Source organism: Mobula birostris, chromosome 8, assembly GCF_030028105.1.
Source record: "Mobula birostris isolate sMobBir1 chromosome 8, sMobBir1.hap1, whole genome shotgun sequence".
In the NCBI taxonomy this organism is placed as follows: domain Eukaryota; kingdom Metazoa; phylum Chordata; class Chondrichthyes; order Myliobatiformes; family Myliobatidae; genus Mobula; species Mobula birostris.
The window spans coordinates 123,199,641-123,227,437 of record NC_092377.1 but is presented as its reverse complement, the minus strand read 5'-3'; the positions used below and the strand labels follow the sequence as shown (position 1 = coordinate 123,227,437).

General features: G+C 43.3%; 1 protein-coding gene across 1 annotated transcript; it reads right to left on the bottom strand.

Moving 5' to 3' along the window:
* LOC140202051 (G-protein coupled receptor 15-like) lies at positions 1–27,216 on the bottom strand. Its single transcript, XM_072266907.1, has 2 exons — positions 27,072–27,216; positions 1–893 (listed from the first exon to the last, which is right to left on the bottom strand). The coding sequence occupies exons 1-2, from the start codon at positions 27,214–27,216 to the stop codon at positions 1–3; spliced, it is 1,038 nt and encodes a 345-aa protein (XP_072123008.1).
* Between the last annotated feature and the right edge of the window lie 581 nt (positions 27,217–27,797).

The window sequence follows — 27,797 nt, the reverse complement described above, 5'->3', positions numbered from 1 at the left end:
TCACTTTTTCAGAAATGTGATGATCTGTTTGAATGGATATTTCAGTAAATTTTTCAACTCCTCTCTGAACTTCTGCTGAGTCGCTGCATAAATACAAGTGTTTGTGCAGCAACTCAGGAGCGAGAGCATGTAGCCGACCTCTTGCAAGATAAACACGGGGTCATCGTAACCCGTATATGTCAGCGTGTTTGTGATTCGATAGTAGAGGAAGTGGACGATAAATATCATCCACAGGAGAACAAAACTGCCGGAAATGGCGAAAAGTAAAACAATGGACCTTTTTCTGTTCTGCATTTCAGGATCATTGTGATTGTGTCGGCGGAGCGCTTTGCGCGCTTTACTCGCCACAATAATGAATCTAACAGTCAGGACGTTGAGTAGCACGATGAGAAAGAAAGGGAGGAAGGGGGTTGCGATGTAATTAAAAGCAGAATATATTATCCACAGCGTAGAGGTGTAGAAACTGGCCTTTGTTTGACAGTGCCACGGCGTACCGTTGATAACGTACATCGGTTCAAATTTAAAGTACCAAAGGATGTTTTGCAAACAGCCCAGCGTGAAAACTGTCCCAACCACGGCAACTGCCGCCTTATCAGTGCAGTACCTGGTCTTCAGCTTGCCGCAACAAATTGCCACAAAGCGATCAAACGTGAAGGCAACCGTTAACCAAACGGAAATGTCCATCGATGCGTAAATCAGGACGACTTTAGAACTACATATTGGCGTTATGGACATGATACTACCTGGAAAGTAAATGCCAACAATCTTATTCAGTATTACTCCGGTAATGACGACGAGTAGGTCCGACGCTGCCATACTAACCAGGTAGTAACTGATACATTTAGAGAGGCCGCATTTCCCCCGGGACAGGATCACAATGACAGCCAGATTAGCTGAAACAGACGGATACGATTAAACTAAGCACTCTCATTCTGTGCAAAAGATTACGTCGACATCCGTAATTTGACTTTATCAGAATAACATTGAAAGCAGAGGACAAGGCACGTTTGACAGTGGTGAACTTGTCAGAACATTATAGTACTGTTAGTGAAGTGATATGAGAAGTGTATTGAATAAACCAACAGATGAGGTAGCATGTGTAAACTTAGCGAAAGAGTTAACATATTAAGTGAATTAAATCGTAACCTGCGCATCTTCCATCACGTTCTCGTTGGCAGACCAGTTTCGGAAAAAAAATACTGTTTCTATTTTAAACTATAATTTTATAGAATACAGCAACACCTCCCTCATTCACCACTTAAAACAATAAGTATTCGGCAAAAGCTTCAGGCCTGCTGTCACTAATCGATGTTCATCGAACTATCAGAGAGTGTGTGTGCGTATCTGTGTTTCTATAAACATAACACAACGTCAAATGAATTGTACATCAAGTTCGAGCCGGCTGAGGCATGATTAAATAGCAATCCATTCCGATTCCACTCAAATCCAAGACTGGATAAATTTGTTAGTTTAGGAAGAAAAACTGCACTTTAATAAATACATGGTAAGATTTAGAAACAATGGTATCAATTATAAATGTTGCTATTGGATCTTTATCTCTCTCTCTCTCTCTCTCTCTCTCTCTCTCTTTTTGGCGTTGCCTGGCCTTTGCATGCCTCTCTGGTTTTATTTGAACAACTTCCAAAATTAGATAAAGTTAGTCTCTATCTCCAAGATATCCCTCAGTCTTCAATCTTATTATGAAATTAACATGTGCTTAAGCGTCATATAAACTGTGTGAGTTATCCGCAGCTCCCAAGAATGGAAAAGCCACGAATGAGTTATATATCATTCAGCTAGAATCGGCTTTTGCTTGCCCGAATAGAACGACTATGATCATTTCTTTCAGCAATCCATTCTGGTTTCGTCGAAATACAAACCGCCGACTGTATTCCTTTCCATAGATGCTGCCTGGCCTGCTGAACTCCTCCAACATTTTTTTTTTTCTGTTGGCTGCACATCCCTTCGCAGCACAGTCAGATTCCACTGTAACAGTATATCATCTTTATACCTATATATGTATATGCATTTTCCAATTTTTAAAAAAAAATGCTCTGAAGCAAAACGTTTTTTTTTACGTCTTGTTAGCTGTTTGAGAACGTTTACTAGGATGAAGTGTACATTGGAAAATAACCTTAATAAACTTATTTGCATCATTCGATGGTTCTTCACAGCCCACCTCAAGGTGTCACGGAGGTTTTCCGATCTCTGTTACTTCCCAAGGGGACAAATGCTGAGGAAGTATATCTATCTCTAGGTACACCTGCCTATGAGAGAAGACTGATGTGGATTATCAATAGCACTTGTTTCGTGACACGGAAAATTCAGAGCTGATGCTCGTGTCGATATGCTGATCTAGCATCATATGAAGAAATTTACTCCATCCTATAGGTTTTGCATGCTTGTCGATTACTCTGCATTAGTGATGTAGCACAGACCTGAGAACCCAATTTAGGGAGGCGCAATAACCGAAGGTATGCATCATGAGTAACCAAAAATACCACGAAGACGCACAAATGGAATTTCATCTTAAAATCTTACCAGGAATACCGGCAACTGCAAGTATGGGGTAATAAACAGAGTATACGAGACCGTTCGCTGGTTCATGCATTGCATCACCGTTGTGGTAGGTGCTGAACAATGCGGCACAGGACCTTTTTGTACGTCTGAACAAAATCCCCAGCGAAGCAATTAAGCGGAAGAACGTTGTTAGTAGTTTATATATATTTGAAAAAGGTTAAAAAGAATACAATTTTTGTTCGCTCATTGTTAGTATCCGATGTCTTCCCTGGGACTCCGACAACTGCAAGAACGGGGCATATAATTATATATCCTAATCTGTTACAGGTTTACGCATTATTCTGTTTGAGCTGCCTCACTCAACCAGTAAATGTAAAACAACCCAGGAGGTCCTGCCCTTTAATTTAGTATGCAATCCCTGGATTCTCTGTGCACAGCCTTGTCACTGGTCTCCTTAAGTCATTGTTATCACACGGGCCGCAACAGGTAGCTGTTTACCTTCCCACTGAAGAATGATCAGGACTCAATCCGAGATCTCTCGGACCCTGGCACCAGGGATACAACATACTATCCGGGAATTCCGTTCTCACTCACAGAACATTTTATCCCTTCCGCCAAATAACTATTTCCCTATCAACATAGCGCTACATTTCCTTTCTGAGTTTCAGGGGCAGACACAGAGCAGAGACCTAACCACTGTGCCCTCCTCTGTTAGGTACACCATCCCGAAAGTATGCTAAGTGATATGCGTTTTTAGGGGAATAGCACTGCACTGGCTCCTTAACCCCTTCCCTTTCTTGAATATCACTTAGCTTTCTGTGTCCAGCATAAATCTTTCAGGTCACTACTCGCAATATGTCCTATCTGTTAAGATGGATAAGTCGTTAACCCCAGGTGGGATTTACCCCAGTTTACTTAATGAGTCATGAGACCAGATTGTCGGGCCCTTGACCAATATTTCCGTGCCATCTCTAGCCACAGGCGAGGTCCCGAAAGACTGGTAACTGGTTACTGTTGTACTTCTATTTAGAAAGGGAACAACGGAAAATTTTGGGAACTATACACCGCCGAGCCTCAAGTCAGTTGTTGCGAAATGTCTGGTCATGCGTTACACAATTGATTAAATTTGTTTGACACGGTGAGGAGGGGAATTCATGAGAGTAGAACAGTGAATGTTGCCTACATAGATTTTTGTAATGCGTTTGACAGACTCTCCGTTATGGGAGGCTACCCAGAAGGTTAAGATGCATGCAGTCAAAAGCCAATTTGCTGTTTGGATTCAGAACTGGCTTGCACATGGGAGAAAGTGTAAAGTTCGAAGGGACTTATTCGAGTAGGAAATCTGTATTAGTGGAGTTCGGCATTGATCTGTTCTGGGACTTATGCCGTTTATGGTATATATCAATGCCCTTAATGAAAATGTAGATGGGTGGGTTAGTAAATTTGCGGTTTATTGGTGGAGTTGTAGATAGTGTAGAAGACTGGAAAAGTATACATAACTATACAGATCAGTTGCAGATATGGGCTGACTAATGACAGATGGAGTTTAACACAGATAAATGTGAAGTGTTGCACCTCGGCAGTGCAAATGGAAGAAGACAGTACACTGTTAAGAACAAGATCCTTGACAGAATTGCTGAACAGAGAGATTTTCTGAACTCAATGCTTCGACTAATAAAAAACAAGCTTATTCAATGCTTCTTTTCATTCATCGAGGCACTGAGTTCAAATGTCATGAGGTTATGTTGCAACTTTATAAAACGCTGGTTGGGCTACATCTGTAGTATTGTGTACAGTTCTCTTCGCCCCACTATCGAGGTTGGGGCTTCAGAGATTGTTCAGAAGAACTTCAGCACGAAGTTGCCCAGTTTAGGGCGTATGTGTTAACAGTTAATGATGGATTAACTGGCGTTGATTTCATTGGAGCACCTAAGGCTGAGAGGAAACCTGATAGATGTTTAGAAGATTATGAGAGGTATTATAGAGTGGACAGAGAAAATGTGTTTCCCAGTGTTAAAGTGTTTAACCAGAGGGCTTGAGTTGAATGTAAGAAGGAGTAGATGCAGGGGGAATATGAATGGCAAAGCTGTTACCCATCGTCGTCGATGCCTAGGATGCGCCGCCTGATGTGATTGTAGATGCAATTAATTTAGAGGCTTTTAAGAGACATTTGCATTGTCTCAGGAATGTAAGGAAGATGGAAGGATATGTAAATTGTGTGGAAGCGAAGAATTAGTGTTAGTGTGTTTTGGATTTGCCTTTAGCTGGTTTGGTACAACATTGTTGGCTGAATGATTTTTTCCTGTGTCGTGTTGTCTGTGTTCTATATGTGTAAAAAGGTCTAATGCAACAATGCCTCGATCAAACTGTGATTAACATCCGACTTCTAGAACATCCAATGAATATGTATGTGATTATGATAACACAGTAAAATAAATCTTTTATGAAATATATTTCATGAGGGCTTCTCTGCGACCATTATAGTCAAGCAACCCGGTTTACCAAGTTAATCGCTTAGTAGGAACGATCATCCACGTAGTCTGTCTGTCACCGGCTAATTTGAAATAAATTTCGGTAATATATGGGAAACTAAATACTCAAAACAACTTGATACAAAACTATGCTTTCATTTATATTGTCGAGTATTTCAGACTGTTGTCTACTATGCTATATATTTTGAAAAATACATTTCGAGATATATGCATCTGTTCCAACAAGGGAATAAATATGAATAGAATATATATTATTTTATTTACATACTTTACACAGATGGATGAAGGAGTTACTCGCTTGTGACCCCACCCCTTCTTCGACTATTTATTGTTCTATTAATATATACTGAAAGTAACGACATAATCTGTATTTCGTATATTGGAAATATTTTGTAGCCGCTAATTTACTGAAATGTAAATGATTTTCATTCTACTAGAGCAGTATATTTAAGAAAGACAACTATTTTTCATACCTTCAGAAAGGACTTGGAACTTTTATGGATAGGGCTTACATTAAAATGTTTGTAATCAGTAAAGGATGCAATACTCAAAGAAATACGACACACGACAAACTACTTATACCAATTATTGACATTTTTCTTCCATGGTCCAGATTTGCTCTGCCAATACATGAATGACTATCAAAAATCTGTGAACGTTATAACAGGATCTCTTCTTACTCCGGACCCTAGATAGGGCTTCTCTTCCTTTATACGCCTACGATTATGATGATTTGCTTTCAGTATGTTGTAAATTAACAGAAATGCGATATCGTGAAGTTTTTTTATCCTAGCAGTACACAGAATAAAAATAAATATCTATCGAAGTAAATTGGGCAAGGCTTGTAGATGTAAAGAACCGGGATAACAAGGTATTTGGTAGTCTTGACCAGGGGGAAACATGGTTAAAACGCAGGCAGTTGCAATCAAGCAAATCCCTGCAGTAATGTAATGGGTACACAGAAGAAGTAAATTTGGGGCGCAAACAAAATGACACGAGGTAGCAGTAGCCGGAAAGATAAAGGAAAATCCGAAGAGATGTTATATTTGGAGATGGGTGTTTGGTGGGGGGGGGGGGGGGAGGGCGGGGGGGGGCAACTGTAGATTGAATAACCCTTTTCACAGAAGAAAGGATCATTCGTTTTATGGAAATCAGAATATGGGCAATGTACCCATGAATATTTTTTTTCTCCTGCATTTACCAAAGAGGAAGACGTGAATACCTTGGAACGACGAAAAGTAACTTCAGTGAGGTTGTGTGTTTCTCCAAGATGGCATTACTGTAGCGAAGCAACCGTTATCTAAGCATTGATTAAGGACATTGACTGCCAAGATAGATTACGCACAGGAACTCAATGAAACTAAAGATTAAATTGCGAGAGGCCTGGCTGAAATACTTGCATCATCGCTTCCCATGGTTGAACGTTGATATATCGAAAAGTAGTGAATGATGTGCTGAGACTAGAATGAGCAAATAAATTAATGGAAACTACAGACCAATACATCAGGCATCTTGTGGAAAAAAGTTACCGGAGAGAATTCTGCGGAATAATATATCCGTTCATCTGGTAAGATGGAGGTTAACGAGGAGTAATCAGTTATCAGAGTAATCAGAGGGGTTTTATCTGAGGGAAATGATAGGACCATAAACCCATAAGATTTAGGAAGGGAATTAGTCCGCTTGTCCCATCGAACCTGCTCCGCCATTTCATCGTGGCTGATCCAAGTTTCCTTTCAGTCCCAATCTTATGCTTTCTCCCGTATACGTCCCTGCCCTGCCCAATCTAGAATCTATCAAACTCTGCCTTAAACATACATAAAGATCTGTACTCCACGGATGCCACTGGCAATGAATTCCAGAATTCATCATTCTGGCTAAGGAAATTCCTCTTCATCTCCGTTCTAAAATGATGCCACTCTATCTGAGGCGGTGTCCTCTAGTTTTAGACTCCCCCACCATGGTAAGCATGCTCTCGGCATTGACTGTATTAGGTTCTCTCACTATTAGATAGGTTTCTTCTGCATTCAGGAGAACATAGATCCAGAAATACTCACAAACTGCAAGTGAAACTCAGCAGTGTTTTATAAAGTTTCAACATTCCATCTTTGCATTTATATTCTTGTTCTCTTGAAATTAAAACTAACATTGCATGTGCCCACCTGACCGCAGACTCGACCTGCAAATTAAACTTCATGGAATCCTGCAGAAGGACTCTCAAGTCTTTTTGTGCCTGAATTTTCTTTGTATTTTCGCTCCAATCGAAAACAGCCAATCCCTTCATTTGTTCCACCAAAGTGCATTACCATGCACTTCCAGACCCTATATTCCATCTGCAATTTCTTCGCCAAATTTCATCCTTCGTCTAAGTCCTCTATAGCCTCGTTAGTTCCTCAGAACTATATGCCACATCACATATCTTTATACCGTCTGTGACCTTTGCAAAAAAAAAAACACCAATTCCATAATCCAAATAATTGAAAAGAACGTAAAAAAAAAAAAAAAAATCAGACCCTTGTGGAACACCAATATTTACTGCAACCGACCAGAAACCTCTTCCTTTATTCCCATTCCTTGCATCCTACCAGACAGCTGCTGCTTTATCAATGCTAGATTTATTTTCCCTGTGATACCATGTACTGGTAGGTTGTTAAGCAACTTGTCAGAGGTTTTTTTTCGAAAATCCAAGTGCAGAATATCAACCGATTCTCCTTTGTCTATCCTGCTTGTTAATTATTCCGAGAATTCCAACAGATTTGTCAGGGGAAATCTCCATTAAGGAAACCCAGCTGCCTACGGCCTATTTGATCATACATCACCAATTACCCGGACAGCTTATCCTTTAAAATCGACTCCAGTATCCCCCCAACCACGAGGTCAGACTAGCTGCCCTATAGTTTCCTTTTTCATGCCTCTTATTGCTTCTTGAAGAATGGAGTGACATATGCAAATTTGCATTTATCCGGAACTTTTCCAGATTGTAGTGAGTATTGAAAGATCAGATTATAATATGATGGAAATTATACTGCGATTTGAGAGATAGCTGAAATATCTGGAATAGTTCCCAAAGTGCAAGATACACTAGCTATGACCCACACAGGAAGAAGTTCTCAAATGTTTGAGGTAGGCAGCCATGACTTACAAAGAAAGTTAAGGGGGTAGTACTGAGGAAGCAATGCGATTTCAATAGGACTTAAATAAATTGGGAGACTGGGCAAAAATGGCAGATGAAATACATTGTCGGAAATGTATCATAATGCATTTTCGTTAAAGGATCAATAATGTGGGTTATTATCTAAATGCGGATAAGGTTCAAACATGAGAGACTTAGGAACCCTCGTGCATGGTTGATTTCGAGGTTGAGTGTGTGGTAACGAATGCCAATTCAATGCTGGCATTTATTTTAAGGGGAATAGAATAGAAAATCAATGAGATAATGCTGAGGCATTATCAGTTAGGCCGGACTTGGAGTATTGACAACAGGTTTGCACTCATATCTCATAAAGGATGACTTGTCATTGATGAGAGTTCACGAAGATGATCCCAGAAATGGAGGTGTGAGAAAATGAGGAGAGTTTGGCAGCTTTAGGCCTGTATTCACTGTAATTTAGAACAATGCTTGAGATCTTATTGAAATCTACAAAATGTTGAAAGGAATAGATAGGGCCGATATTGATACAATGTTTCTTATGGTCGGAGTATTCAGAACTAAATGTCACAGCCTGAAAATGGACGGCGACCACTTAGAACAGAGTTAAAAGAATTAGTTTTTGCCAGAGAGTAGTAAATCTGTGTAATGCTCTGCCACAGACCTTGGTGGATAACAAGTGTGTGCGTATATTTAAGGCGGAAGTTGATTGTATCCTGTTTGGTTAAGGCATCAAAGAATATGGCGAGAGATCAGGTTTACGAGTGTAAGTGGGATCCGGTATCAGAAGTATTTTGGATCAATGGCGGAGCAGACTCGAGTTGACTAACGTATAATTCTGCACCTATGTCTTTCGGTTTTATGGTCTTATTGTTACTCAAGCCTCCACGATCCTTTCCTCCTGCAACTTTAGAAGCCTATGGTGTACATAATCTGGTTTAGGTAAGTTATCTACCTTCAGACTTTTCAGTTTCCCGTGAACCTCTTCTCTAATTATGGTAATTTCACTTACTTCATTACCCCTGGCACCTGGAATTTCGACCATATTGATATGTCTTCCATAGCGAAAAATGAATCAAAATATGTATTCAGCTGGTCAGCCGTTTCGTAGTCCCATACTACGATCCTTCAAGAATCATTTTCCAGTGGTCTGATATCGACTCTTGCCTTTTTTCTTTATGTATCAAAATAAACTTTTGTTATTCTCTGTAATATTATTGGCTATCTGACGTTTGTATTCCCTCTTTCTCTTCTTAATGGTCTTTTATATACCTTATCTTGCTTTTTAAAAACATCCCAACCCTCTAGGTGCCCAGTAATTTTTGCTGTATTGTACGATCACTCTTTGACATTTGTGTTGGTTTTGACGTCTGTTGTTAGCCACGTTTCTGTCATATTTCCGCTCTGAGTGTGTATATCTTGTGCCTTGCAAATTGTTTCAAGAAATTCCAGCCAAAGCTGCTCTGTCGTCACCCATGCCAGTGTTTTTTTTTTCCAATCAATTGTGGCCACCTCCTCCCATATGCCTCTGCAGTTCCCTTTACTCCACTTTAATGCTGTTACATATGAGTTTAGCTTATCCTTCTCAAATTTCGAACATATTCTGATCACTTGACCCGAAGGGTTCTTTTACCTTAAGCTCGCCAATGAACTCTGGTTCATTGCACAGCATCCAAATCAGAATAGCTAATCCCCTAGTGCGCTCTACCACGAGCCACACTAAAATCCATCTTGTAGGGACTCTAGAAATTCCCCTTTCTGGACTTCAGCACCAAGCTGATTTTCCTAGTCAACCTGCATATTGATGTCCCCCATGATGAGTCATCTGTTTAATGATGTGTGATAAATAATTGAGTTCTCTTGGTAATTCGACAAACAAACATTATATTGACAGCAAATGTGGCTTAGATAGATTTCTGTACAATAATAGCCCCTCCAAGAACAGTGAATGTGATTGTGCTTACGTTATTTACATTCTTCTATTCTAATGAATCACGCTCAGTGATTTAAAAAGCTGCCCAATCCCGTAACTACCACTGAGATCTACGCTATTTTATGCCCTCCCCTTTTCCCTTACGTTGACATTGACTTCTTTGGTCGTCACGATTGCGTTCTACTACCTTAAAAAATGCTTTGTCATCTTCGTGATGTGTAAACCCTGCGCCTTTTGAATTGTTCCCAGTAATTCCAACCATTGTCGCTTGCCGTCATCTCTGCCAGTGTTCTTTTGTTATGAATTTTGGGCATCTCTTCTCTCATGCATCTGCAGTTCCCTTTACTCTACCGTAACACTAATGCATCACACTTTAACTTACCCTTCTCAAATTTCAGGCTGCATTCGATCATATCATGGTCACTGGACCCTCAAGGCTCCTTTACCTTAAGGTCTTTAATCAATTCCGATTCATTTCACAACAACCAATCGAGAATAGTTGACACTCCAGTGGACTCAAACCGAACAGTTCTGAAGTGCCATCTCGTAGGTATTCTAGAAATACCACCTCTTGGGATCCCGGACAACCTGATTCATCCAGCCTACCTGCATATGGGTATGCCCCATGATTATCGTAACATTGCCCTTTTGGCATGCATTTTCTATCTACCAGTGTAATTTGTAGACTGCATATTTACTTCTAAAGGTGGGTCTGTATATAACTCTTACATTTGTACCCTTGTAGTTTCTCTCTTCACAATGATTCTGTCATGGTCCGCATCGGTTCCCTTTAAATTTCCTTTGTCTGTGTTACGATCGGGACAGTTGACTCCTTGTTTCCCTTTAATCCCTGTTTTCCCGTGTCCCTCGGGCTTGGTGATTAAAGGCAATTTACTTTGGACAAGACACTGCCATCACAGACTTCTTGTTTTTGATGACTGCGCACTCAACGCCAGCACAGAGCAGGAGATGCAGCGTGAAATGGACTGCTTCTCACAAGCCTGCGACAACTTCGGTCTCACTATCAGCACCAAAAAGACCGAAGTTATGTACCAGCCTGCCCCAGGAAAGTCATACCAGGAGCCGCGCATCACGGTGAAGGGCCAGAACCTCCAGTCAGTCGACAACTTCACCTACCTGGGCAGCATACTCTTTCGCGCAGTGAACATAGACGCTGAGGTCAACAACAGGATTGCCAAAGCCAGCGCCGCCTTTGGGAGACTCCGTGAGAACGCCGGGGAGCGGAGAGGACTCAGCCTTACCACCAAGCTGAAGGTGTACTGTGCAGTGGTCCTTACCATCCTCCTTTACACCAGCGAGACCTGGACTGTCTACAGCAGACACGCCAAACAGCTCAAGAACTTTTACCTGATCTGTCTCCGCAGACTGCTCCACATCAGGTGGCAGGACAAAGTCCCCGACACGGAAATCCTGGAACGAGCTGGGCTCTGCAGCGTCTACACCCTCCTGCTGAAAGCCCAAGCCAGGTGGGCTGGACATGTGGTCAGAATGCCAGACAGCCGATTGCCTAAGCAGCTGCTGTACAGAGAACTGTGTCAGGGCAAGCGCTCAGTCGGGGGGGGGGGGGGGGGCAGAAGAAACGTTTCAAAGACTGCTTCAAAGCGTCCCTCAAAAGGCCTGGGTGTCGACATCAACACGTGGGAGACGCTTGCCCTCGACCGTCCAGCTTGGCGCAGCAAGATCACCACAGGAGCCCGTGCAGCTGAAGTCCGGCGCACCAACGAGGCGCAACGAAAGCGTGCTGTGCGCAAGGCCCGAGCAGCATCCACTGCCACGACAGCACCCACCCACTTGTGTCCCACATGTGGGCGAGACTTCAGCGCCGGATTGGCCTCATCAGTCACCTCCGGACCCACAACCACCAATTGCCCATTTGACTTTGAAGCCATGGTCATCTTCGACTACGAAGGACGAACAACAACAACAACACTCTGGACTGAACTGGCAGTTTATAAGTCTCCAATTTTTAGCCGTTGGGGGCGAGAACGTTATGGAGCGTTAACGAAGTCAGCGAAGCTAGAACGAGCCAAAGTCATCTTGCCGGAGTCAATTAAGTTTCTTGTCGGAGCATCCAAGCCTCCTCCACGAAGCAAGTGCCAGCAAGCCTACTTCCCATGCCAGAGCGGGTCCGTCAAATTTACCCGCCGGGGTGAGTCAAGAGCTCACCGCTGCTTGGAGCAAACATGTGTCCAGTTAAAGAACTGTCTATCGTTGTGTGGTCTCCGTCTCCATGTTCTGTGTCTAAAAGGAGTCCCGGCCCTGTGCCCTAGAAGGGTCCTGACCCTGTGTCAAATAGAGTCCCGACTCCTGTGTCCAAGGAGGAGCCCTGGCACAGTGTTTCTTGTCCTCACCTTCAAAGGGTGGGCGCGGCCGTCTGCCGGTACCCTGAGTGGGGAACTGGCTCTTCGTGTCCAAGTCCACGTCCAGATTTCGTGGATCAAGTCCAAGCTCCGAGGTTCAAGTATCAAGTGGAAGCTCCGAGTTTGAGGTATCAAGTCCAGGCTCCGAGGTTCAAGTATCCAGTCCGTGTCTGGGTCCCGAGTTCCATGTTCCAGTTCCAATTCCAAGTCCAAGTCAAAGCTTTGTGTTCTCGTCCTGTAGCCTAGCCTCCTCCAGACCTGTAGCCTAGCTACGTCCACTCCTGTAGCCACGTGTTTTCTTCGCCTATATCCGGAGTCCGAGCCCGAGTCAAGACCTAGTTCTCGGGTCCCAGTCCATTCTCTGGCTCGGTGTCCTAGCCCAGGCTCCTAGTTCCAAATTCCTTGTCCTGGTCACGCTTTCCTAGCCTTAGCCTTAGCCCAGACTCTGAGTCCCAGCCAAAGTCCAAAGCCTGAGTCCCAGTCCATTAAGTTTATTCCCGCTTCTGCTTTGCTCTCGCCGTGATTTTTCTCTGCTCTATCCTTGCGTCATGGCTTTCCTTGTAATTATTAATAAACTCTATTTAGTTAAACCTAAAAAAAACTGTTTCTGTCCTGCATTTTGGTCCACCCTTGCTCCGCAATGGTGAAAGATTCAACACCTCCCGATCCTATGGCACCGCTTCCTTATGATTTGATTTCAGTTTTCTTTAATCTACAGAGTTGATTTCATTTTTCATCCTGGTAGAGCCCCCTCTGACCCACTGCCTGTCCTGTTGATACAATCTGAATGCATGGATGTTGAACTCCCAGCTATAATCTTCTTTCAGCTACGATTTAGTGATGTACACAACGTCATAAATGCCGGTCAATACTTGCTCTAGAACGTCAAGTACATTATTCTGTATATAGCGCACATTCAAAATAAATCCTTAGGTCCTGTACTCAGTCGTTTCGCCTTTGTGTCCCTTTTAAATTATAAATTACTCTGTTTACTGCGACATATTCCCAATCATTAGCTTCTGCTTGCGAGCAAGTTCCCTACACACTGACTCGACCTTATCCTCAACTGTCATGGTCCGGATCGGGGTCCCTTTAAATTTACCTTGCTTATGATACGATCCGGACCGTTGATTCCCTGTTTTCCCGCGTCCCTCGACTTTGGTGATTAGAGGTAATTAACGCTCGGCTGAACCGGTGGTTTATAGACTCCGGCTTTTAGCCGTTCGGCGCGGGAGCGTCTGCAAAGTCACCAAAGGTACGGCGTGCCAATGTCATCTGGCCGGAGCAAGCGTTGGCTCTGCCCGAAGCGAGTGTCGGTAAATCGCCTTTCCTCACCGGAGCAACCCTTTCAATTTACCTCGCTAAAGCGAGCCTGCAAAGTTTCCTCAACGAGGTGGCTCCGACAGTTAACCGGCCGGAGGGAATCAAGAACCGCTGTCTACTGTTCCCGGGCCGAGTCGAGAGCTCGCCACTACCCGGAGGTTCCAAATCAAGTCCTGGCTCTGGGGGCATTCAGGTACCAAGTCACGTCCTTTTCCTGGCACACCCGAGTACCAAGTCAAGCCTTGGCCCTGGCGACACCCGAGTACCAAGTCAAGAACTCACCCTGGCGGCATCCGAGTACCAAGTCAAGTCCCGTCCCTGGGGATCTGTGATTCCTGTCCTACCCCCCTGTCTGAATCCCTTCTCTGCCCTTCCCGCCGCTAGCCCTCGTCTGCAGCCTCCGCCTGCACTTCGGTCCAGTTCCGTTGCCGGAGCTAGATAGGTACTGTCTGGTGTTCATTCGTGTTGGTCTTGTCTTGTCTTGTCTTCGCCTCCATGGGGTAAGTCAAGCCGTCTTGCCGTTGCCTCGCGGAGAGTCATGTCTTTTCTTCTCTTGTCCTCCCCTCCGTGAGGTAGGTCAGGCCGTCTTGCCGTTGACCAGCGGAGGGTCATGAGTACCGGCCTATGTCCTGTTCCCAAGGAGGGTTCCCGACTCTGTGTTCTGTGTATGCGTCCACAGTTCCTTGTACCTGCTTCCCGAGACCGAGGCTCTGTGTTCCCATGTTCCTCCTCTCCCTAGCCCATGTCATGTCCGTGCCTGGTTCTGGGGTCGGAGACACAGGCAGGACCCAGGTACTGGTTCCTTGCCCAGTCTCTGGCTCGGAGTCCATACCGTAGCCTCTTCGTGGCTCCTCTGGTTCTGGGAGCCGATTTCAAGTCCAGGACATACCCTTGGTCCCAGCCTAGTCGTAGTCCTAAATCCTTTTCCAGTTCGCTATTTCCTGCTCCTGCCTTGCTCTCCTGGTATCGAACAATAAACTAAATCTAAGTAACCTCACAAGACGTGCCTTGCATTTGGGTCCACCCTTGCTCCCAATGCCCCGCTATCGTGACAGAACGCTCTCGCCAAGCATGGAGCCAGCAGACACAAACTGTGTTTTTCCAAACTCTTTTCAGCCTGAAAGTCAAAATGTTGTTGTTCTGTTTGTCTGCCGGCCAAATACCACCCACCAACCCGGGTCATCGATAATATAGGCAAATCTGTTGACCGCCTGGAGGCTCCCATTGGGAGGGGGATACTGTCATTGTCCGGATCGGGGTCCCTTTAAATTTACCTTGTTTATTTTACCATCCGGACCGTTGATTCCCTGTTTTCCAGTGACCCTGGACCTTGGTGATTTGAGGCAATTAACGCTCGGCTGAACCGGTAGTTTATAGTCTCCCGCTTTCAGCCGTTCGGCGCGGGAGCGTCTGCAAAGTCACCAAAGGTACGACGTGCCAATGTCATCTGGCCAGACTAAGCCTTGTCTCCGCCCGAAGCAAGTGCCGGTAATTCACCTTTCCTCACCGGAGCAACCCTGTCAAATTTCCTCGCCAAAGCGAGCCTGCAAAGTTTTCTCACCGAGGTGGGTCCGTCAGTCAACCGGCCGGAGGGAATCAAGAAAAGCTCTATACTATTCCCGGGTCGAGTCGAGAGCTCGCCACTACCCGGAGGCTCCAAGTCAAGTCCTGGCTCCAGGGGCATTCAAGTATCAAGTCAAGTCCTCGCCCTGGTGGCATCCGAGTACCAAGTCAAGTTCTGGCCCTGGCGGCATCCGAGTATCAAGTCAAGTCCCGTTCAGAGCGGTGTCCCAGTACCAAGTCAAATCCTGGCCCTGGCGGCATCCGAGTACCAAGTCAGGTCCTGACCCTGGTGGTATCCGAGTATCAAGTCAAGTCCTAGCCCTGGCGGTCTATGATTCCTGTCTTACTCAACTATCTGAATCCCTTCCCTGCCGTTATCGCCCCTAGCCCTCGTCTGCAGACCCCGTCTGCACTTCGGTCTAGTTACATGGCCGGTGCTAGATAGGTACTGCCTGGTGTTCATTCGTGTTGGTCTTCTCTTGTCTTGTCCTCGCCTCCGTGGGGTAAGTCAGGCCGTCTTGCCGTTGCCACCCGGGGGGGTCATGTTCTGTCTTGTCTTGTCCTCTCCTCCCTGGGGGAAGTCAGGCCGTCTTGCCGTTGCCCCACGTAGGGTCAATGGTCCCGACCCTATGTTCTGTTCCCAAGTAGGGGTCCTGACTCTCTGTTCTGTGCATGTGTCCATGGTTCCATGTACCTGCTTCCCGAGACCGAGTCTCTGTGCTCCCATGTTCCTCCTCTCCCTAGCGCATGTCATGTCCTTGCCTGGTTCTGGGGTCCGAGCTGGAGGCAAGACCCAGGTACTGGGTCCTTGCACAGTCTCTAGCTCGGAGTCATAACCCTAACCTCTTCATGTCTCATCTAGTTCTGGGAGCTGATTCCGAGTCCAAGCCCAGACCCTTGGTCTCAGCCTAGTCGTAGTCCTGAGTCCTTGTCCAGTTCGCTATTTCCTGCTCCTGCCTTGCTCTCCTGGTTTCGAACAATAAACTAAATCAAAGTAACCTCACAAGATGTGCCTTGCATTTGGGTCCACCCTTGCTCCCAATGCGCCTCCATTGTGACATCAACACTATCACTCTGGTTCATATAACCGTGCTGAGTTCGTTGAAACCCACACGAACAGATCTCGCAACACTGTCTGCAAGGATATTGGTACCCTGGTGTTAATCTGTAAATTATCTTTTTTGTAAATGTCGTATATTCCCCAGAAGAAATCCCATGGTCCATATATCTGACCCCCTGCCCCCTATACCAGTTCCTCGGCCATGCATTCATCTGCCAAATCAAGCAATTCTTACGCTCAATGGCGCCTGGTATCGATAACAATACAGTGATTACCACCCTGAAGTCCTGTTTCTCAAACAGCTGCATATAGTTTGTTGCTCTGTAGTTGGCAATAAAATTTTCAACAGTATTCTTGAAAGCTTTCCATGCGATTTTTTTCTGTCCCACTAGTTCCTTGTATTACCTGTCTTTGATGGCCTGATTCATTTGTGGACCAACAAAATACCTTCCCTAATTTTGGCATCATTTAATCCGGTGAGCCATCGGTCTCAAAAATCCAAATTCTTCACGGAAATATCTATATTATCTAATATTTGACCTGTCACGTAGCATCCGCCTTGCCTCAGGATATGCAAGCATGTCCGGACAAAGTAGAAACATTTGTAGCTTACATTGTGGACACCCTTTTAATTGACGTGACTTTGAACTGAAGTGAGACATAGAGATCATTTCAAGAAAATCTTGCGTCATAGGAGAATTGTAGGCTGATATTCATGAGGAGAAGCCGAAATTTCATAAGATAAAACCAAACTATTTAGGAGGTAAAATCTTCGTTGTCCAGTGTCATCTCCCACATAGCGATAAGAATTGCTTCCTTCGGTAATTGGCCATAACCAGATAATTCAGGCGTCCAGGCGAAGGCTACAAAATGACCATTGTTAATCTGCAGTGTATGTGTGTGGTGGGGCTGCGGTAGCTGTGTAAAAGAGGGGCTGGCAAAGGCGGATGTGTTAGGATGTGGTTTGTAAAAAAGTTTGATGACTGGCATTGTTTCATTGGAGTTACGGCTCGGTTTGTCTGCTGGAGCTCTCTGGCATTCCGACCATGAAGTGAACAGATACATTTACCTCTCGGGTTGGCAACAATCCTGATCTAACCAAGTGCTATTTGAGTCTACAGACAAATCGTGCTCATTTAGGGGAATTTTTAAACTTTCGAGACTTTTGCTCTAATAAAGAATTATTACTTTTATCACACTGAAATGAAATGAATGGTAGCCTATATTTAATAATTTCAGCGAAGATATGAAGTACCATTAATATCCCTCAACATGTTGTATTCGGCCAAAATGAGAATACAATATTATATGTTCTGCATAAGAATACTTTCCGTTTTCTTCTTTTTTTTCCTGAATTTCTCCCCGTGTAACAGATGCTAGCTACATATCATATACTGCCTGAGAAATCCAAGAAGTCCTTATCCTCGTAGTGCACGCATTGAAGCATTCCCTCGGGAGAGAGAGAGAGAGAAAAAAACAACAACAACAACACTGGCGTACACCCAACGGAAGTATCGAAATATTTGCAAACGTTAGTAACTTTCAGTTCGAATTGGGCCCCAGAGGGACTCTCAATGCTGCAGCATTAAGGATAAGTTTAAAGAAATCTTCCGATTGAAAGGAAGAAATGCATCACTTGTACGCACATTATCAAGGAATAGTTGGGATGCGTGTGGTGAACAGCGTTGTCCATAGTCCGCTGGAGGGACTTAACGTGTCAATCCGGGGAAGATAACTCACCATTGAGCCTCACCGTACACTGAGCTCTCATCTGTAGTTACATATAATTGTTCGCATGCGACAGTGGCAAAAGCCCGGTACACCACATCAACAGGCGTGCTACACTTGTCAACAGTAACTGGCGGCGCTTACTCCCCTGTGAAATAGCGACATGCCTGTCCTAGAATCAGAAGTCCGCTCTGAATGACGGGACGGATGTGGTGATCAGTGAGATCCAACGGGTATGAGTGCGATTCTGCAACGCTTCGGGAAGAATGCAATGCATGATAAGCAAGAAGTGTTGGCTATCTAGTGCAACGAAGGAATCCTCAGGTTGTGAGTATAGCTCGTGCCTCTGGATCCGGACTTCGTGGAGTTCGACGGAGTGGAACAGTCGCAGTGCAACGACTTTTCCACTTTAAAATTTTCTTTAGATTCTGGACGAGTTCCTGAGGATTGGTGGGTGGCTAATGTAACCCCGCTTTTTAAAAAAAGGAGGGAGAGAGAAACGGGGGGAATTATAGACCGGCTAGCTTGACATCAGTGGTGGGGAAAATGCTAGAGTCAGTTATAAAAGATGTGATAACAGCACATTTGGAAAGCGGTGAAATCATCGGACAAAGTCAGCATGGATTTGTGAAAGGAAAATCATGTCTGACGAATCTCATAGAATTTTTTGAGGATGTAACTTGTAGAGTGGGTAGGGGAGAACCAGTGGATGTGGTATATTTGGATTTTCAAAAGGCTTTTGATAACGTCCCACACAGGAGATTAGTGTGCAGACATGAAGCACACGGTATTGGGGGTATGGTATTGATGTGGATAGAGAATTGGTTAGCAGACAGGAACAAAGAGTGGGAATAAACGGGACGCTTTCAGAATGGCAGGTAGTGACAAGTGAGGTACCGCAAGGCTCAGTGCTGGGACCCCAGTTGTTTACAATATATATTAATGACTTAGACAAGGGAATTAAATACAGCATCTCCAAGTTCGCCGATGACACGAAGCTGGGCGGCAGTGTTAGCTGTGAGGAGGATGCTAAAATGATGCAGGGTGACTTGGATAGGTTAGGTGAGTGGGCAAATTCATGGAAGATGCAATTTAATGTGGATACATGTGAGGTTATCCACTTTGGTGGCAAAAACAGGAAGACCGATTATTATCTGAATGGTGGCCGATTAGGAAAAGGGGAGGTGCAACGAGACCTGGGCGCCATTATATACCAGTCATTGAAAGTGAGCATGCAGGTACAGCGGGCGGTTAAAACGGTGAATGGTATGCTGGCATTCATAGCAAGAGGATTTGAGTACAGGAGCAGGGAGGTACTATTGCAGTTGTACAAGGCCTTGGTGAGACCACACCTGGACTCCTGGTCCCCTAATCTGAGGAAAGACATTCTTGGCATACAGCAAGTACAAAGAAGGTTCACCAGATTGATTCCTGGCAGGACTTTCATATGATGAAAGAGTAGATCGACTAGGCTTATACTCTCTGGAATATAGAGGATTGAGGCGGGATCTTATTGAAACATATAAAATCCTAAAGGGATTGGACAAGCTAGATGCAGGAAGATTGTTCCCGTTGTTGGGGAGGTCCAGAACGATGGGTCACAGTTTAAAGATAAAGGGGAAGCCCTTTTGGACCGAGATAAGGAAAAACGTCTTCTCGCAGAGAATGGTGAATCCGTGGAAATCTCTGCCACAGGAAACAGTTGAGACCAGTTCATTGGCTATATTTAAGAGGGAGTTAGATATGGCCCTTATGGCTAAAGGGATCAAGGGGAATGGAGAGAAGGCAGATGCAGGGATCTGAGTTGGATGATGAACCATGATCATACTTAATGGCAGTGCAGGCTCGAAGAGCCGAAAGGCTTAATCCTGCATATATGTTCTATGTTTCTATGAAGGGGGAGAAGGTAGAAGATTGGGGCTGGGAGAAATGGATCAGGCATGCTGAAGGGGCATAGAAGACTCGATGAGAGAAATGACGTAAGTATGCTCCTGCATCTTATAGGGTTATATTGTTACTAAAGGAAAGTCAACAGTAGCATATCGATTTATAGATTTAGTGGCACTGAAAGTGGGGCTTACACCTGACAAGTTTGCAATGGCATTAGTAAGTACAAAGCTGAACAGAATCTGTTTGTTAAGAATGGTCTTGACACTAATGAACATGAAAATATCGAATATTTGAAAAAAAATATCATTAATGCATCCACTATTTCTTTGGCTACTTCCTTAAGCACTCTGGGATGCATACTATCTGGCCCTGGGGATTTATCTGCCTTTAATCCCTTCAATTTACCCAGCACGACTTCCCTACTAACATGTATTTTCCTCAGTTCCTCCATCTCACTAGACCTTCTGTCCCCTACTATTTTCGGAAGATTATTTATGTCCTCCTTCGTGAAGACAGAACCAAAGTAGTTATTCAATTGGTCTGCCATGTCCTTTTTCCCCATGATCAATTCAGCTGTTTCTGCCAGTAAAGGACCTACATTTGTCTTAACCAATCTTTTTCTTTTCACAGATCTAATAAAGATTTTACAGTCCGTTTTTATGTTCCCTGCCATTTTTCTCTCATAATCTTTTTTTCACTTTCCTAATTAAACCCTTTGTCCTCCTCTGCTGGACTCTGTATTTCTCCCAGTCCTCAGTGATTTATTCTCTTTTCCAAACTGGGTTGAACAATTGTTGTAGTTCATCCATGCGATCTTTAAATGCTTGCCATTGCATATCCACCGTCAACCCTTTAAGTAACATTTGCCAGTCTATCTTAGCTAATTAACGTCTCTTACCTTCAAAGTTACCCTTCTTTAAGTTCAGAAGCTTTGTTTCTGAATTAACTATGACATTCTGCATTTTAATGAAGAATTCCACCATATAATGGTCACTCTTACCCAAGGGGCCTCTCACGACAAGATTGCCAATTAACCCTTCTTCATTGCTCAATACCCAGTCCAGAATAGCCGGCTCCCTAGTTGGTTCCACGACATGTTGGTTCAGAAAACCATCCCGCATACATTACAGGAAATTCTCTTCCTCAGCACGCTTACCAATTTGGTTCACCCAATCTAGATGTAGATTGAAGTCACCCATTATAACTGCTGTTTCTATATTGCACGCATTTCTAATTTCCTGTTTAATACCATCCCTAACGCCACTACTACTGTTAGGTGGCCTGTGCACAACTCCCACCTGCGTTTTCTGTCCCTTAGTGTTATGCAGCTCTACCCATATCGGTTCCACATCCTCCCGGCTAATGTCCTTCCTCTCTATTGCGTTAATCTCCTCTCTAACCAGCAATGCTATCCCACCTACTTTACTTTCATGTCTATCCCTCCTGAAGATTGACTATCCCTGAATGTTGAGCTCCCATCTTTGGTCTCCCTGGAGCCATATGTCTGTGATCTCAACTATATCATATCCATTAATAACAATCTGCACTTTTAATTCATCCACCTTGTTACGAATGCTCCCTGCATTGACACAGAAGGCCTTCCGGCTTGCTTTTACAACACTCTTAGCCCTTATATAATAATGTTGAAAAGTGGCCCTTTTTGATTTTTGCCCTGGATTTGCCAGCCTGCCACTTTTACTTTTCACCTTACTACTTTTTTGCTTGTACCCTCATTTTACACCCCTCTGTCTCTCTGCACTTGTTCCCATTTCCCTGCCACATTAGTTTAAATCCTCCTGAACAACAGTAGCAAACGCTCCCCCTAGGACATAGGTTTCAGTCCAGCCCAGCTGCAGAACGTTCTGTTTCTATCGCTCCCACCTCCTCCAGAACTAATTCCAATGCCCCAGAAATTTAAATCCCTCCCCCTTGCACCACATTTCAAGCCACGTATTCATCTGAAATATCCTCCTATTTCCATTCTGACTAGCACGTGGCACTAGTAGTAATCCAGAGATTATTACCTGTGTGGTCCTACTTCTTAGTTTATCTCCTAACTCCCTAAATTCACCTTGTAGGATCTCATCCCGTTTTTTTTTTTTCCTATATAATTGGCACCTATGTGCACCACGTCCACTGGCCTTTCACCCTCCCACTCTAGAATGTCCTGCAGCCGCTCGGAGACATCCTTGACCCTTGCACCAAGGAGGCAACATACGCTCCTGGAGTCTCGTTTGCGGCCGCTGAAATGCCTATCTATTTCCCTTACAATCGAATCCCTATCACTATAGCTCTCCAACTCCTTTTCCTTCCCTCCTGAGCTGCAGAGCCACCCATGGTGCCATGAACTCCGCTGCTGCTGCCTTCTCCTGATCAGACATCTCCCCCAGCAGTATCCAAAACAGTATATCTGTTTAGGAGGGAGATGACCTCAGGGGATTCCTGCACTACCTGCCTACTGCTAAGCTGCTTAATGGTCAGCATGGCTTATGCCTTAACTAATGAAGAATCATTCAACCTCTGCCTTACCCAAATAACGTGGCCACCACAGGTGATTGTGGCAAAGACATTCACAGATATAACGCTTCCTATCGAATGAAATTTCTCCTGTTCACTGTTCTAATTTGATGTTCCTTTACTCCAGACTCTCCCAGAATATGACAGAACCTCTTCAAATCTACAGTTTCGAAATTTTTTTAACATTCGTTAAGATTTAATGAAATACACTGGGTACGGGCCATATACATTCAGCGCTCCTCAAAATATAAGCTATTGAATTCCGAAATCATTGCTTTGAACATCCTAGAACACCCTCGAATGTAAGCACGCTCTTATTCGATAAGGTCAGCAAAACTGCTCACAATACTATAAATAAGATGTCTCCAGTGCCTTGTAAAGCCTTCATATTTCATCGTTGTTTTGATATTTTAACCGTCTAGAATTGAACGCTAACATTGAATTTGCCTTTCACTCCACGGAGTCCACCTGCCAATTAAGCTTTTGAGAGTTCTGCAGGAGAATTGTCCTAGGTATGACTCTAAACTGCAACCGGTGATGAGTCTCTCATTGGGGACTTTCAGAGGTTTGAGGACAGTGAAGTTACCTCTTAGTCATTCATTGCTCCCAGGACCACTCTGACCCGGAACGGTAAAACCTGCCAGGCTCCTGATCAGGATACAAGTGAAGGCCAACGGTAGATCCAGCAGGTTCACTAACTGAACTTATGACGGAGAAGGTGGATGATCTACGACCTCAAAGGTCAACTGCTATAGTTCAGGCGGATGAACATTTGGAAAGAGAAATGGAGATTTCTTTAGTTCGCCCAAGGGCAGACAATAGCAAACCACCGTTGCAATTTGCTGAGAAAACCATGGTCAAACTCACAAAACATATCATACAAAAACAGCATCAAAGGGATCTTCACGACAACTCTGAAGATGTTTTGCTTGGCAGGGTTGATTCTGGCCAGCAGGGGATCCCCGACCATCATCAAGCTACTGCTCAAATAATTCAAGTAACACAAAGGAAAATTATTGCTACTTGGATTGTAAGAACCCTATATCAAGCAGGAAGATTAGACAATGTGATAAATGAAATGGAAATGCTAAAGATTAACATCATGGGATTTAGCCAAGTTCGTTGGATAGGTGCTGGAACAAGTCAGATTAGAAATGAAGCACTAATTTATTCTTGTGGAGCATCCCATACCAATGGTGTAGGAATTCTTATGGATGGAAACATGGTAAAAGTGTTTTGGGTCATTGGGCAATATTAGAAAGGTGCTCCTTGTTAGGTTCACAGGACAACCATTTGATTTAGCAATCGTACAGGTATATGCACCAACAACAGATGGAACAAATGACGATATAGATACATTCTATGAAGGGCTTGAACAAGGAAAGAATACATGCAAATCTCAAGATATCTTTATTGTCATGAGATATCTAAATTCTAAAGTAGGACAGGGTGATGATGGAAATACCATAGGAAAATATGGCCAGGGGAAAGAAACGAAAAAGGTGAGAAATGGGTATAATGGTGCAAAATGAATAATCCGGGCATTATGAACACCTACTTTAAAAAAAAATCCAAGACGCTAGTGGACCTGGAGAAACCCAGGTGATAACACTAAATACCAAAGTGACTTTATTACTATAAACCAAAGATTTAGAAACTCAGTGACTCAATGCAAAACCTATCCAGATGCAGACTGTAATAGTGACCACAACCCAGTAATATGTCATGTAAATGTAAAATTTAAAAAAAAACTAAAGAAGCAAATAGCTGAACAATCGCTTGACTACTTGCAATTGATTAAAGAAGAAAACTTAAGACAAAAATTTGGAATTGCAGTAAGGAATAGATTTCAAAGTCTAGAAACAGTATCTGTTGAAGATGATAGCATTCACGAAGAAGTGAAATTTAACTCTCTAAAGGATGCCTCGGTAGAATCATCTAAGTCAGTGATTCCAAAAAAAGAAACAAAGCACAAAGAATAAATGGATGACATATGAAATCAAAAATCTAACGGAAGAAAGCAAATCCTATAGAATATAAGTGCTTAGATAAAAAAAAGCAAGTTAAAGCTTATGTCAAAAAAAAATCAGTATTTATCACTTAGAAAGCTGGAGCAATAGAATGTGAATTACATACGAGCATAAGTTTAATAAGTCATATCGCCAAGATTCTTCTGAGATTTTTGATGACAAGAACTAAAAGTAAGATACAAGCTGAAATAGGCAAAGAACAATATGGTTTTGTCAAAGACAAACGTACAAGAAATGCAATATTGATGTTCAGGTTACTATCAGAACGAGCTATTCACGTGCAAAAAGAGTTGTTTGTTTGTGTTATCGACTACACAGAAGCATTTGATAAAGTGAAGCACAATATGTTATTTCAAATATTACAGAAAACTCTAGATCTTGATTCGAAAGACCTCCACCTAATCAGCAATCTGAACTGGGAACAAACTGCCGCTGTAAGAATAGATGGCGAAGTGAGTGAGTTTACAAAAATCAAGAGAGGCATTAGACAAGGGTGTGTTCTCTCCCCTGATTTATTTAATGTATACAGTGAAACAGTATTACACACAAAAAAGAGGCAACTTGGCAATCAAAGTTGGCGTTGAAAACATCAATGATTTCAGATATGCAGATGACACTGTGTTAATTCCAAGTACGGAGGGAGATCTACAAAACTTAATTCATATAATTGTCGAAGAAAGTACAAAAATGGGTCTATATGTCAATTGTAAAAAGGCAGAATGAACAGTGATATCCAAAAAGAAGGAGAATCCTACCTGCAGGATGAGAATAAATGGGGAAGACATAAAACAAATAAAGAACTTTTGCTACTTAGGAAGCAGGGTGACATCAGATGGCAGGTGCGACTTGGACACCAAAAGAACAATAGGGATGGCAAAAGACACCTTTACGATAATGAAGAGTATACTGACCAACACTAAACTAGGCATGATAACCCGCCCGCCTCAGAGTGCTGAAATGTTATGTTTATCCAGTTATGTTATAATGCTCAGAATTTTGGACAATATCTAATAACATGAGAAAATGAATTGTAACAGCAGAAATATGTTTTTTGAGGAGGATGCAAAGAATATCATGGACGAAACGAACATCTAACGAGGATGCCATGAACGGAGCAAACTCAAAATGAGAAAAAAATGTATGAGATCATGAAAAGGCAACGTAACTTCATTGGACATGTGATTAGGAAAGAGCAGTTAGAATGCACGGTAATTATGGGAAAGATTGAAGGGAAGTAAGCAAGAGGAAGACAAAGATAAATGATGATGGAGACAGCAGCCAGAGAATTGGAAATGAATACCAATGAATTGATCCATTTATAGACAATAGACAATAGGTACAGGAGCGGGCCATTCAGCTCTTCGAACCAGCACCACCATTCACTGTGATCATGGCTGATCATCCAGAATCAGTACCCTTTTTCCTGCCTTCTCTCCATATCCCTTCAGTCCGCTATCTTTAAGAGCTCTATCTAACTCGTTTTTTGAAAGAATCCAGTGAATTAGCCTCCACTAGCTTCACTTGACCCGTAACAGGAGTGTGTGGGCCATGGCAGTCAAAACTCAAACTGGGCATGACACCTGATTATGGTGAAGATAATGACGATGATGATGATGGTGATGATGATGCAGTAGAATTACCAAGTCCCTTTTCACCTCAGTTTTTTCCCTCAGATTTCTCTCCAAGTAGAAAATCTTCTACGCTCTGATTTCGTCTATCAAGGTGCATGTCCATACCTTTCCCAACGCAGTATTCTTTCTACCACTTCTTTTCTCCTTCCCTAATCTGTCTAATTACTTCTGTAGCCTCACTGTTTCCTCAGCACTAAGATACCCCCCCCCCCTCCACCTATATTCATATCCGCCTCAAACCTGGCGACAAAACCATCAATTCCTTCCTCCCAATGAGTGACATATAAAATGAAAAAAATCTGTCCGAACAAATATCTCTGTGGAACACCAATTATCATCGGCAGTCAACCTGATAAAAGTCACTTTATTCCCAGTCCTTACCTTCTGCCTTTCAGCCAATGTTCTTGCTTGTAATGCCATGGACCCCCAACTTGTTAAGTAACCTCATATGTCGCACTTTCACAAAGGCCTTCAGATCATCCAAGTCCACAGTATCCTCAGATTACTTTTTGTCTATCCTGTATGTTATTTGTTCAAAGATTTTCAACAGATTTTGCAGGCAAGATTTTCCTTTAAGAAATCCATGCTAACGTTGGCCTCTTCTATCATATGCCTCTAAGTGCCATTAAACCGCATCCTTTACAGTCGACTCCAACATCTTCCCAAACACTGATGTCAGACTAACTGTCCTGTAATTTCTTCTTCGGCTTCCCCTTCTTATGGAGCGCGGTAGCATTTTTCAAATTTCCAGTACTCTCCGACCATGCTGGAGTACATTTGTTCTTGAAAGATCTTGACTAATGCCTCTACAAACTCTTCAGCCCCGTACTTCACAACATCTAGTTCAGTTACACTTACCTACATTCAGATATTCCAGTATAGAACGCACCTTCTTCTTAATAATGACAACTTCAATCACGTCTGCTTCTTGAAATTCTGGAACATCTGCCATACATATAGTGTCTTCCATTGTGATGTTAGTCCGCCTCTCCTTATCCCCCATTACTACTTCTCCAGCATATTTTTTTTCCAGCGGTCCAATATCGGCTCTCGCCTCTCTTTTACTCTTTACATATCTGATGGAACTTGTTTTATCCTCTTTAATACATTTGAATAGCTTATGGTCGAATTCCATCTTTTCCATCTTTGTGACGTTTTAATTGCCCTCTGCTGTTTTTAATGATTCTCAATACTTCAAATTCCAATTATGTTTGCAATTATATCCCCTTCCTTTGGTTTCTATTTTGGCTTTGAAATCCCTTGTCAGCCACGCTTGCGTCATTCTGCCTTTAGAATGTGTCTTCTTTTTCGGATTTCTGCAAGGGCTTTGATAAGGTACCCTATGCAAAGCTTATTGAAAACGTAAGGAGGCACGGGATGCAAGGGGACTTTATTTGTGGACTCAGAATTGGTTTGCCCACAGAAGGCAAAGAGTGGTTGTAGACGGGTCATATTCTGCGTGGAGGCCGGTGACCAGTGGTGTGCCACATGGATCTGTTCTGGGACCCCTTCTCTTCGTGATTTTTATAAATGAACTGGATGAGGAAGCGGAGGAAGGGTTCGTAAATTTGTCAATTCATCGGC